The following is a 15,090-nucleotide window of genomic DNA, read 5'->3' as shown; positions in this document are numbered from 1 at the left end:
TAAATGACTCTACAGTAGTATACCATCCCATAATACTGCCTAGCCTTGTAATTTATTGTGTCTCAATCACATTTGACAGCATGCGTTGCCATGGTTTCTGAAATAACCAAAGTTAAACCTTGGCGGTTCCACCTTGTTGTGTGGTTTATTTAATAGCAATTAAATGTTATGTTAGGCCAGTTTGAACACTCCCCTTTCCTGTGTCCTTCATAAAGTCAGATCAGGTCAGCCATTTCAAAGTATGAGACTGGTAATTACAAATGTAAACTTTAAAATGTGTACTAATTACTGGTTCAAAGAACTTTGAAAGTTTTCAAAAGTTTCTGTGCATTGACGGTATTAATTGCATTGATTATTGCACATCATTATTTCATCAGCATGTATGTTTAAATTAATATTTTTAAAATAAAATAATGAATAATGCATTGCATATACTTGATTGAAGAATATTTTAACTAATACTGTAAAATACTTTATTTTCGCTTGGAATTTATTTTCGCTATTTTTGCTGAAGGGATGATTCCGTGAAAATAAAATCCAGCGAATATACTTTTTTTCCTATATTTCACATTAAACTCATCAAAAATCAGTGAAAATAAATTCCAAGCAAAACGCCCAAAAAGCATTTTCAGCGAAAATTAATTCCAGCGAAAATAAAGTATTCCACAGTATGTAATTCCGCTATTTTGGTATTTTTAGCTTATTCACTGTGTTTTCTAAGTTCTTAAATTTGTCAGGGAAACAGTGAGTTATATTGTTATTTTACGTGTTCCTGTGGTATTAATTACCAGTAAGCAAATTTTACATGTACTTATCAACGAAAAAATCAAAATTAAAACCCGGTCAATAATTAATGCATGTACAGTAATGTGACAATCACAAATACCAGCACATCAAGGTACTACAGCACATGTGCCTGTGTTGATGTTTTTGTTGCTATGGAAACTTACTGATTGATCTTGCTACTTGACTGGCTATTAATGTTCAAACTGAGTTGACCTTTGGTTATGGTCACTTCACAATTTGCTGATAAATGTCATTCTTAATAGACTGTGGAAATCAAGGTGTTATAAGAAACGCATTTCATACGTTAACTTTTTTTCATCATGTTGCTGCTTACACCCCAAAGTTATTTGACAGGTTCTGTTAGGTTAAACAAGTAAATGGTTAATTGATAATCTGTGTACAATTTAAAGCTTAATCTATTTAATATTTGCAATCAATATTTTTATTAATCATGTACAATTTTAATTATTTGTTTTAATATATTATTGAATGCAAAAATAAATAATCAATAATTATTTTTAGAATTTGCAACTACCGGTAATGTAGCTGTAAAAACATTATTTTGCAGAAAATGTACCCAATTTTTTTTTTTTGGCAGTGAATTGGGATTTTTTGTGTTTGTCGAATTCATGCATATGCTTTCATGTGGAGTTAGAATTAACGGGATATTAACAGCCAATATAAACAATATAACAAACAAAATTCAACAGCTATTTTAAAATAAGTTTTAATGCTGTTACTGTAAAGGGGGTAATTATTCACTGGGTTTTAATTTAGCTTATTTCGCTGACTAGGAAAATGCGCTAAATTAAAACCCAGTGAATATGTAAAATTTAGCATAGAACACATTATCTAAATGGCGAAACCGTGAATTTAAAACCCACTGAATATGCCTGAAATGGTAAATCAGGGAAATTTAAACCCAGTGAAAATTAGTCATTTTACAGTACATTGTATCTTTACGCTTCACAGGTACATGCTAATGTGTCGGTAATTATTACTTTCTGGGGCATGGGTCAGGTTTTACAGTTTCTTCACATTTTTTTTTTTTACAGATGAATGACCTCTATAGTTGTCTTTCCTGTCTACGTTTTACAAAAACTTTAAGCATCGCATCAGTTGATCTGCTTCCACCGAGAAGGTTTTCTATTGTAAAGTTAACAACAGCAGCTGCCAAGACGAAAAACATTCCGGCAGGTCACTTATTGGAGAACGAGAGTTTGCTAGATGGTGATGTTGACATAAAATACAAGTATGTTTTTTCATTGTTCTTGAAGTGTTAACCTTTTCACCACCAGACTTTCTCGCCCAAAATTCGTCTGCACTTTTTTCTTATAATTCTTCAATATTTCTGGAAATGAACCCTAATTTTGGAGCCAAAAAAAAAATTAGGTCAATGTACAGGTTTTACTAAAAAAAATGGCTATTTTTGTCTTAATCTTCTGAAGGAAAGTGCAGACTATAAACGGGACTATTTTGTAAGTTTGTGATGAAAAGAGGAAACTGGTGGTGAAAAGAATAAGAGTGTGATTACACCAACACCACTTAGTACCTAGAGTTCTTATGTATTGTTATTCTTTAATTGGTTATCTGGACAATCGATTAATAATCCTTGTTCCACTGACCGAGTTAAAATCTTATTTTCGTTTTAATAATTGGACACCTAAAAATGGTCGACCCACACCTGGGTGAGTATACATTGTGTGATGCCAAAAACACTATCAAGATTCATTTACTAGCAAATGCAATTTTGTGTTTGAAGTTTGGTTGATGTTGGGATAGCCCATGAGATGCTATTATGATATCAGACAGTCACACAGCCATATCATAAAAAAAAAAAAAATTAGTTACAAAATAGTGTTTGGTTTTTGTGGTAAAATTTGCATTCATAAATTGCACATAAGTAAAAATTGTGACCTGGTTTGCAAGTTAATTGCTGCAGCAACATAAAACTAAAATTTGTGTATTGAAATCTTATCTACTTGATCGATAAATCATTAATTTGCTGTTTTTATCTAAACCATATAATCTCTTGTTTAGGCGTCATGCTAATTTAGGCATCAAGGAGGAGTGAAACACCCTAATTTGGTTCTAAAATAGAAATCATGTTATGAAAAATTACAGTCAATCAAAAAAATGTTTTCAAATGAAGGCAAAAAATACTTATTATATTTAATGTAATATGTATTTATTTTTTGATAGGAAGTTTCAAATATAAATAAACACAAATGCATTGCTTAGTAGCAAATGATAACGGTATGGTAGCGTAATTTGGCCATGCTGTGTTTTACTTGTTTTTGAAGTGTTGCAATTGTTGGGAATTAATCAGTAGGGATTATAATAACGTCGAATTGTTATGAAATGCAAGTAAAATTCTAATTCATGGTAAACAAATGATTTCAGTCACATTTAATCGCTGGATGCAATGTGGTATCCGCCATGTTTTTTCCATACATGAGTTGACCTGAAACTGTGTTCCTTGACCTGATAGGTCAAGTCACTAATTAACCAATCAAAATGCTGGATGGTGTCAACGTGTTCAAATTACCATATGTCACACGCAATGTAATATTACCGTAATTGGTATAATACAGGTGTGATGGTTCAAATACCAAAATGGCAACAGTAACAAAAAGACGTCCCTGGCGGCGATGATAAAATACGAACACGGAGCCAACAGATGAGGTTTCAACTGGTACTGGTATTATTATACTCTGCAAACATCAAGTACAATAACGCGGTAAACTCCACTACTCCAATGACTAGATACTTAAACTCCAATACAATTCAACGAGATCTCCGATCTGAACTCAGTGCTAAACAACTCCCCTATATATACCCACACTGTCTATAAATAGACCATTACATCAGCATACATAATGAGTCTGGAACTTACTACAAATTTCTAGAATGTTCCATTACCTTCTATTGCCTTCTACAGTGCCCTATTACCTATTCAACCAACTTCTAAAAATTCCACCCAGACACAGTACAGTTCTAGAACATTCTCAGTCACACGGAAGTGGTAAACAAGTTGTATGCGACACCATAGCTCATTTAAATATTTTAATGAAAAACTATGCTTAAACAAAAGATTTTACGATAAATATATCTTTTTATGTTGTGATCAGTAGAAGTTTCCTTTAAAAAGTAGTATAGATTATGCTAATTACCATCAACTTTGCAACTTTACTTGACCCTTGTATATGATACTTTGTTTGCATTTATATACCATTTTGCTTTTTGATTGACAACATTTAATTTTGATAACTGCCTAAACTGAGTTACTGATAACATTTTTATTCCAGGAACAAGACCTCTAATCTTATTCTTGATGATATCAACAACATTTTTTTCAAAGCACGCTATTTTACTGAGATATATAAAATCATTTTGATTTTAGGAGATGTATTAATCAGTCAATAAAGAAGCGATTTGAAAGTTGTTATAAAAAATTATGTTTCTGCTTAGTGTGCATCAAATAAATGATGCCTTACTTTTGAAAAAAAAAAACAATTTAACCAGAAACATATTTTGTTGTTGTTGTTGTTGTTGGTGGTGATTTAGTTGCTGACGTCTTTGATTTTGCCCAAAACAGAACATTGAGCTGGTGTGTGAATGATCAGTACTACCGATAATAACTGGGATATAGGTAATCGAAAATCATTAGGCTCAACAATATAAGTTTTGATATTACATAGCAAACGGTCACATGTTACCTGTTTTGTAAATTCTGTGCACTGGAAAACATACATGAATTCTAGTATTTTATTTGAATAAGTGTAGATCTCCACAAATTTAATTGAATGTCTTACAATGCACAGTAGAACAGCAACCAATCAGAACACATGTTACAGACTGCTGTCTAGTAAGGCATGTTCTAATTGGCTGACTGATCCCATTTATTGAAAGCGAAACATAATAGGGTGTAGCTTGTGGGTGGGTATTTTTTGAGATAAAATCTTGTATATAGATACTTGAGCTGTGCCTTTTCTATTTTTTTCTACATATGCTATGTTTATCTACTTTTGGGCATGGTTATGATAGTTGTGCGATGTTTATCTACTTTTTGGCAAGGTTATGATAGTAGTGCTATGTTTATCTACTTTTGGGCATGGTTATGATAGTTATGCTATGTTTATCTACTTTTGGGCAAGGTTATGATAGTAGTGCTATGTTTATCTACTTTTGGGCATGGTTATGATAGTTATGCTATGTTTATCTACTTTTGGGCTTGGTTATGATAGTTATGCTATGTTTATCTACTTTTGGGCATGGTTATGATAGTAGTGCTATGTTTATCTACTTTTGGGCAAGGTTATGATAGTAGTGCTATGTTTATCTACTTTTGGGCATGGTTATGATAGTTGTGCTATGTTTATCTACTTTTGGGCAAGGTTATGATAGTAGTGCTATGTTTATCTACTTTTGGGCAAGGTTATCATAGTTGTGCTATGTTTATCTACTTTTAGGCTTGGTCATGATAGTTGTGCTATGTTTATCTACTTTTAGGCTTGGTCATGATAGTTGTGCTATGTTTATCTACTTTTAGGCTTGGTTATGATAGTAGTGCTATGTTTATCTACTTTTGGGCATGGTTATGATAGTTATGCTATGTTTATCTACTTTTGGGCAAGGTTATGATAGTAGTGCTATGTTTATCTACTTTTGGGCATGGTTATGATAGTTATGCTATGTTTATCTACTTTTGGGCTTGGTTATGATAGTTATGCTATGTTTATCTACTTTTGGGCATGGTTATGATAGTAGTGCTATGTTTATCTACTTTTGGGCAAGGTTATCATAGTTGTGCTATGTTTATCTACTTTTAGGCTTGGTCATGATAGTTGTGCTATGTTTTTCAACTTTTGGGCAAGGTTATCGTAGTTGTGCTATGTTTATCTACTTTTAGGCTTGGTCATGATAGTTGTGCTATGTTTTTCAACTTTTGGGCAAGGTTATCATAGTTGTACTATGTTTATCTACTTTTAGGCAAGGTTATCATAGTTGTGCTATGTCTATCTACTTCGAAGCTTTGCTAGTGGAAGGAAAAAGATATATTTGTTGGGTTTGTTAAAATCGTATCCGATTCTTTACTTGGCAGTAGAGGTATGCGTAGACCATCAATCATTCACTCTACTGGTCCTGGGTAGCTATGTGTTGACATTCGTCACCTTTGTCACAAGACCACTACACAGTGAGTACAGAATATAGTAACCCAAGATAGAAACTTGAATTAGTCACCCGTATTTCTAACATGAGATAATGTTAAGACCAAGAGAAAGATTAGTTAAATCATGGTAAGTTATTCTTTGTTATTGCCAAGATGGTTGTAGATTTTATTATTGTAAAGTGCTGGAATTATTCTTTATTTCAAAATTTGATTTTTAGCGAGGACAGGATTTCATGAAATTCACATGACTTAAAGATGTACCCAGTGAAATCTTGACTATTTTTTGCAAATTTCAATTGTTGTGAAATTAATTTAATAATTAGTCATTTCATACAGGTACACGAGTAGCTAACGTTCTAGAATGTCAAAATCATGTTGTCGTAATTTTACATGTAGAGTCACATTTATAACGTTACAGTTGTATGTAAAGCACACATTGGAATTTAAAAAAATTTTAAACAAACTTTGTATTTACCACATGCTGTGTACATTGCATGGAATCAACATCACACACTAAAATTTAACCAAAAAAAAAAAAGCTGAAACCAAGAATACGTTGATTATGATGTACCCATTAAATATGATAAGTTTTCTTCTAAAAAATGTTTAAAATATTTTGCATATATTTATATGTATTTATATTTAAATATGGCAATAATTAGGTAAATGTGGTACTTCACTTATTCGTCATTTTATATTTACACAAGTACATATCAATCTAATTACTTATTTACTAAAATGAACAAATCTGTCATTTTAATGTCAAGAGATCAACTTATTTACTACTAACAGTTCAATCCATGTCAAATATTAGTGGTCCAGGTCATAACCGCTATTATTGGTACAAATATTTTAATTAGTATAAAACTGTGGTATAACACTATACTGTAAAATACTTTATTTTCGGTTGGAATTAATTTTCGCTATTTTCGCTGAAGTAATAATTCATTGAAAATAAAATCCAGCGAATATACCTTTTTTCCTATATTTTACATTTAACGCGCCAAAAATCAAAACACTCAAACAGTCTTTTCAACGAAAATTAATTCCAGCTAAAATAATGTATTTCACGGTATTTTTAAAAAAAATTAGTTTCCATAGGAAACAATAATAAGACTTAACTCATTTTTTTTTTATTACTACATGCAGTGCATGTAAATCACACTTATAGTCAAATTAAATCATAATTTAATGATGAAGAATGCAATAGATGCAGGTACATTTCTCATAGAGCAGATATTATTGTATTTCATATTTTACCGGTACTTATTTATTATTCAACAAAAGTACCTTGTCAGTCACGATACGCTAGTTTTATGTCATCGTACAAAAATTCAGATATGAGCAGTTATGACTACACCATAAGACCCAATAATAACAAGGTTACATATCTGTTGAAATTACTACCAATAACTGTATACAATTGTTGACATTTAAGCTACATTAATATTCTGTTAATTCATGCCAAGAGTCCATGGCATATGCACGTAGCTATTTCAACATGTATTTGGTAACTCACTTTTGAAACTTTGACTTCCTGATCAAAACTTTGCTGAATTATTGTTTTTGATTGGCTGTCCCAACCTTTTCACATCCAGACTTTCTTGCCCGAATTTGTCTCACTATTTTCTTAAATTCTTCAATATTTCTGGAAGTGAACCCTAATTTTGGAGCCAACAGACAAAAAGACAAAATTTGAGTCAATTTTCAGTTTTTAAATTACTCAAAAAATGTACCTATTTTTTGTTCCAATCTTCTAAAGTAAAGTGCAGACTATAAGTAGGACTATTTTGTGATGAAAAGAGGGAACTGGGAGGTATGTAAATGTACGAAAAAACTGGTGGTGAATAGGTTAAATTCAGAAGAAAAAAATAGTTTTTTAATTATGGACCTCTATTGTATGTGTGCTAACACTTATCTGTATTGTTGTATTTAGATAGACTTCTTAGATATGAAGCATTATCCTAGCAACCAAAGAAATAAACAATTGGTTGCTATGTGTAAATTTGCTATCAATTTACTAGATAAGACAAATTCAAATCAGGCTTTATCATTTTGATACGCGCCTGATATTTTTTTTTTTTTTGTGCAACTTCTTTTGGTGTGCATAAAAGTAAAAAAAAAAAAAGTAACAGTTTCCAACAACCCCATCTACCCATATTTTTGTTGAAACTCGTACTTTATTTTATGCAAATTAGTGTATTTTTTTGTTTAGTTTTTATGCGAATTAGCCAGTTGAAACTTACAAAAATGATTTGGTACAGTGGTTTGCCAGAACAGAATTCTCAGTGAAGCCAATGAATAGCAGCAATTGGTAATTATTCTGTCGTAATCTTAAGTCGGTGGTAAATGCAAGATCTTGATCGACGTAACTTGTTAATGGTGGTCAACGAAGAAAAGAAAAAAAAAATTCTACTTGCCTACCCATAATTATTTAACCCATCCATGGGAACACGTATTTTTTTTTTACGCAACCTACTATAAATTGAAGCAAATAAATCATTTCTGAAAATTGCAGTAACCGCAACATGTCGTTACATGCTCTAAGTGTTAATAAAGATTATTTTATTATATAAAAAAAAAATCGATATCAATTATTCATGATTAAACATCTATTTGTTGTCAACTTTAAGCAATTATTGTGGAAACTATGACATTATAATTTGGTCAATTGCCATGGTTTTTCGCGAGAATTTTTAACGACAACGCAGCGCCGACATAAGTGATTACAATTGGTTTAGAAATCACAATTTACTACTTGACCTCTTGTGACCTCTACATATTTGTTGACTAAAGGTGCAACAGTTGTTAAATTCGGAGCCATTGTTCTCTTGAAATACGCGACTTCTGTACATGTGCCATGCACATAACAACAGACACTACTACCGTATTTTACTGTATTTGCCTGATTGTCAACCCTAAACCTCTAACAGAAATACACATAAAAACTAAAGCGCATTGTGTAACTCATCTTTAGTACAGCATGGTGCATATATTTATGCATATTTTAATAATTCCCACTAATTTTGATCAGATTGCTGAAAAAAATATGCAAGTTTATTTTCTGAGTAAAAGTCCAAGGGATCTTAGCAAAAACTGTTCTATTGTTCTAATTTGAGTATTAATTCGCCATGTGAATTTAACATATTTGCTCTAGCATTAGTGCATGTGCTTACGTGAATAACAGAGATATGTCTTAGGTCATAATGTCATAGTGACTTGAATGTAATTCAATTTAATGTTTTTCCAGTGATATGCAGTGAATTTGATATTTTTATAGAAAATTTGAAAAATATGTATAGATATTTATCCTGGATGACCCTCTAATTTTATTCAAATACAGAAAAAAGAATTCAATTCGCTATAGAAACCATTTGGTATCACTTATTCAGAGATTGATTTTTGGATTTGAGAGGGCAAAGGCAAAAATTTTATAAAATCGGTGAATAACGTTAAGAAATAGAATACATGGCAGAACACCTAAGCAAACTATGAAGTTCAAGCCCTGCCTATCTACACTCAATTCCCTGCAGATTACTTTAAATCATTGGCCAATTACTACAGTACACACAAAAGATATTATATACAGGTGTTGTGTATCTGCCAAAACATTGTGATTTGTCTAGTCTCAACTGTCATTTGAAATTTATAAAACATTATTATACTATTTTTAATATGTAAAAAACATTCATGTCTCACGAATATTATTTTCATATTCATATATTAACTATACTGTATTATTATAATATACTGTGATTTTTTTTTTCAATTTAATATCGAATTTTTCTCCCAATCTTGAATTGAGTTTAAACTAAAACTCCCATATTAGGTAATGTTCTTTGTTGAATTTCTAAGAATGCATTAATTGATGTACATGCCTGAGATCGACTCGCTGTGAGAGTACAATATTCGATAACAAAAGCCATGACAATCATGGTCGCCATACGAACACCACCAACTTTTATCACTTATATAGAAAACAATAGATTTGTTGAGAGTGTTCGTAAGTGATCCGGAAAGAACCATGTCAGCCAAGGAGGTTCGAGTAACTGTAGACTCAGCAGGAGTTGTCCCTGTTTTATATTTATTGTGTACAGTGTTCTGGTTTCAAGTAGCGTGTTTGGAGCAAACCAGGTCATCAATGCATTTTGCTACTACTGCTTTTTTTCCATTAAGAGAGCATACACTAATACGTAAATAACAGAGGTGTGTCTATGGCCCATATACTGTATTGTCTCTATTAGTAGTGCAGGCATTTAAACAACAGCATACAATAAATGTAGTCTATGGTTTATTTGTGGTTCTATTGGAGGTGTGCTTCTAATAGAGCAAATAGGGTGCATATACAATACAATAAAATACAATAATACTTTATTATCACCGTAAAGAAATTACAATCTTTTTTGGGCTCTTAATAATAAATTTTAATAAATATATAAATTTTTATTATGTACCACATGGTTTGGTCCCAGGGATTTACAGCTGCCTCTTTAATTGGGCGAGAGGGAAATGGTTCAATAGAAACAAGGTACAAAACGCGCTTAGAGTCCAGTGAATAATTCATGTTAAATTCCCGTCCATCTCAATATGGAATTTGTTCTACTATTTGCTCAATTAAACTCTGCCTAAAATGTCAGGTCTAATTGTTGTCCTTAATTATTTTGAAGTAAAAGTTGGTGTGCTGTGTACATTTAAATTCTGTGTAACGTATAAACTTTATTTGTCAAACACATGCTATTTTAAACACTTGGCCTGTATTGAATATAACGTAGTGTTGTGCGTGGCACTTAAGGCCAGGATAATAAAAATTCTCTTTCTCGTTACATGGAAAGTTTTTTTTTTTTTTTTTTTTTTTTTTGAATACTGAGCTAAAATGGGGGAAATTTGGTACAAATGCGAGTACAAGCACATTTTGGAATGCTTTAGAAGGAAAAAAGCGTCCGCAGCATATAGTGCAAAATTATGCGCGTGGAAACGAGAAACAAAGATATTTTTTTTCTCAGTCTAATGTATCAATTGCCATGCAGTCTAATGAATTGGACTCAGTGTATCGGGTACAACAATGAATGGGACTTGTACAAAATACTATGTACATGTACATATACATAGTGTGATGTTTGGAATTTAATGTATTGAATTTGTTGCAGAGTAGAATGTGATGCTTAAATAAAATGCATAAAATATATATATAACTAAAACCCTTGTTCGCTAAAACACATCTAAAATGAACACCTATTCCAGACTGTTTTCCATAACTGCATGCACTTCAGTAAAAATCCTAGAATTGAAATGAATTGATTTCACCACAAACAAATAACAATTACAAAGTAATTTAATGTTACATTACTACATTTAATACTAATAAAAAGAAGGAATTTGTGGTGGGGATCAGAAATAGTTCTACTGAACTAGTCCGGTCAGTGACCAATTTTATAGTAAACAAACTAGTAAGTGAAAAATATTAATCATTAAATAAATAATATGGGACTTCTTCTTCTTCTTCCTGTCCATATGGTGTTACAGATGCCTGTGTTGCACAATGATTGGTGACAAGGGTTGGTTCAGATGTTTTGCGTTCCTGATAAACAATCTTTATGCATCAACGTGTGAGAAAAATGTATTACAACTTAGAAAGGTGTTTTAGAGTTCACTGACTGACTAATTGAGACATGATTGGTCTATTGTCATGTGATGTGATCTCTCCACGTCCCTCCTCATTCTAGCACATTGCTAGACATGTGCATAGCGTTGTTAAGGCGATGAGAATACCATGTGGCAGAATGATAAGCATTTTTAATTGTTTTGTGGTTTTTGGTGATGTGTTAATAATTATTAGTGTGACCCACATTTTGTATTTGCTCCCACCTCTGTTGCATTTCTGCGATGTACATCTACAAATGTATTAATGGACGTGGTTCGTTACCATCACCTATTGAGGTGGTTCGTTACCATCACCTATTGAGGTGGTTCGTTACCATCACCTATTGAGGTGGTTCGTTACCATCACCTATTGAGGTGGTTCGTTACCATCACCTATTGAGGTGGTTCGTTACAATTACCGGTAAAACAAATGTTTCAATTACCTTGACAGTTACACTATCATTTTATTTTATGCTTTTAACAAAACCCAAATAAAAATATATCGTCACGGAACTATTTTTCGTGCTCAAAAATAACACATACATGAAAATGTTGATTTTGAGCCATTTGTCATTAGTTACTATAGAAACGGCTTTCACCATATCTCAATTTTGTTTGGTTTCAATGGTTACAAGATGGAGACTTATGGTCATCACAAATTATTAGAATATTCTGATGATTACTTTTCATTTTTTCTGAAATTATGCTTTAACATGACTTACTATAAAAATTGTTCCAAACATGTCCTTCCATGTTTGTATCTTTTTAAGGCAGTTATTTCCCAAAAAAATGTTTCATACTTTTAGAGGAAAAAAACTTGATATGATTTACTTTAAAGCGATGTGAACTGCAATTTTGTATTAACATAAATAACTATAACTAGCCAAATAACTATTGTGGTACAAAAAGATCATATTTGGACATTGTGTGACATCATTGATCATATTTGGACAGTATGTTAAATCATTTCCCATATTTGGAAAGTGTGTTACATCATTGCCCATATTTGGACAGTACATTGCCTCATTGCACATATTTGGATAGTATATTGCATCATTGTCCATATTTGGACAGTGCGGTACATCATTGCCCATATTTGGACATTGTGTTACATCATTGCCCGTATTTGAACAGTATGTTACATCATTGCCCATATTTGGATAGTATGATACACCATTGTCCATATTTGAACAGTATGTTAATACATCATTGCTCATATTTGGACAGTATGTTACATCATTGCCCATATTTGGATAGTATGATACACCATTGTCCATATTTGAACAGTATGTTAATACATTATTGCCCATATTTGGACAGTACGATACATCATTGCCCATTTTTGGACACTACGATACATCATTGCTCATTTTTGGAAAGTACGATACACCATTGTCCATATTTGGACAGTACGATACACCATTGTCCATATTTGGACATTACGTTACATCATTGCCCATATTTGGACAGTATGATACATTGTTGTCCATATTTGGACAGTACGTTACATCATTGCCCATATTTGGACAGTATGTTACATCATTGTCCATATTTGGACAGTACGTTACACCATTGTCCATATTTGGACACTACGTTACATCATTGCTCATATTTGGACAGTACATTACATCATTGTCCATATTTGGACAGTATGTTACATCATTTCCAATATTTGACATTTCATTACATCATTGCCCATATTTGGATAGTATGTTACAGCATTGCCCATATTTGGACAGTACATTACATCATTGTCTATATTTGGACAGTACGTTACATCATTGTCTTTATTTGGACAGTACGTTACATCATTGTCCATATTTGGACAGTATGTTACATCATTTCCAATATTTGGACATTTCATTACATCATTGCCCATATTTGGACAGTACAATACATCATTTCCCATGTTTGGACAGAATGTTACATCATTTCCCATATTTGGACATTTCATTACATCATTGTCCATATTTGGACAGTATGTTACATCATTTCCAATATTTGGACATTTCATTACATCATTGCCCATATTTGGACAGTACGATACATCATTTCCCATGTTTGGACAGAATGTTACATCATTTCCCATATTTGGACATTTCATTACATCATTGCCCATATTTGGACACTACGTTACATCATTGTCCATATTTGGACAGTACGTTACATCATTGCCCATATTTGGACAGTACGTTACATCATTGCCCATATTTGGACAGTACGTTACATCATTGCCCATATTTGGACAGTACGTTACATCATTGCCCATATTTGGACAGTGTTACATCATGGCCCATTGGACAGTGTTACATCATGGCCCATATTTGGACAGTACGGTACATCATTGCTCATATTTGGACAGAACATTACATCATTGTCCATATTTGGACAGTATGTTACATCATTTCCAATATTTGACATTTCATTACATCATTGCCCATATTTGGATAGTATGTTACAGCATTGCCCATATTTGGACAGTACATTACATCATTGTCTATATTTGGACAGTACGTTACATCATTGTCTTTATTTGGACAGTACGTTACATCATTGTCCATATTTGGACAGTATGTTACATCATTTCCAATATTTGGACATTTCATTACATCATTGCCCATATTTGGACAGTACAATACATCATTTCTCATGTTTGGACAGAATGTTACATCATTTCCCATATTTGGACATTTCATTACATCATTGTCCATATTTGGACAGTATGTTACATCATTTCCAATATTTGGACATTTCATTACATCATTGCCCATATTTGGACAGTACGATACATCATTTCCCATGTTTGGACAGAATGTTACATCATTTCCCATATTTGGACATTTCATTACATCATTGTCCATATTTGGACAGTATGTTACATCATTTCCAATATTTGGACATTTCATTACATCATTGCCCATTTTTGGACACTACGATACATCATTGCTCATTTTTGGAAAGTACGATACACCATTGTCCATATTTGGACAGTACGATACACCATTGTCCATATTTGGACATTACGTTACATCATTGCCCATATTTGGACAGTATGATACATCATTGTCCATATTTGGACAGTACGTTACATCATTGCCCATATTTGAACAGTACGTTACATCATTGCCCATATTTGGACAGTACGTTACATCATTGCTCATATTTGGACAGTACGTTACATCATTGCTCATATTTGGACAGTGTTACATCATGGCCCATTGGACAGTGTTACATCATGGCCCATATTTGGACAGTGCGGTACATCATGGCCCATATTTGGACAGTACGGTACATCATGGCCATATTTCGACAGTACGTTACATCGTTGTCCATATTTGGATAGTACGTTACATCATTGCCCATATTTGGACACTACGTTACATCATTGCTCATATTTGGACAGTACATTACATCATTGTCCATATTTGGACAGTATGTTACATCATTTCCAATATTTGACATTTCATTACATCATTGCCCATATTTGGATA

At 32.5% G+C, this 15,090-nt stretch overlaps 1 protein-coding gene across 1 annotated transcript in view; it reads left to right on the top strand.

The window, feature by feature from the left end:
* LOC100370759 (protein inscuteable homolog) overlaps positions 1-15,090 on the top strand; it is a 55,524-nt gene that overhangs the window by 3,484 nt on the left and 36,950 nt on the right. Inside the window, exon 2 of the mRNA XM_085506527.1 lies at positions 1,842-2,038. Within this exon, the coding sequence (XP_085362653.1) occupies positions 1,842-2,038 (197 nt within the window). The remainder of the gene's footprint in view (positions 1-1,841; positions 2,039-15,090) is intronic.

Source organism: Saccoglossus kowalevskii, chromosome 12, assembly GCF_978046115.1.
Source record: "Saccoglossus kowalevskii chromosome 12, keSacKowa6.1, whole genome shotgun sequence".
NCBI classification, from domain to species: domain Eukaryota; kingdom Metazoa; phylum Hemichordata; class Enteropneusta; family Harrimaniidae; genus Saccoglossus; species Saccoglossus kowalevskii.
This window is presented reverse-complemented; position numbering and strand designations above follow the sequence as displayed.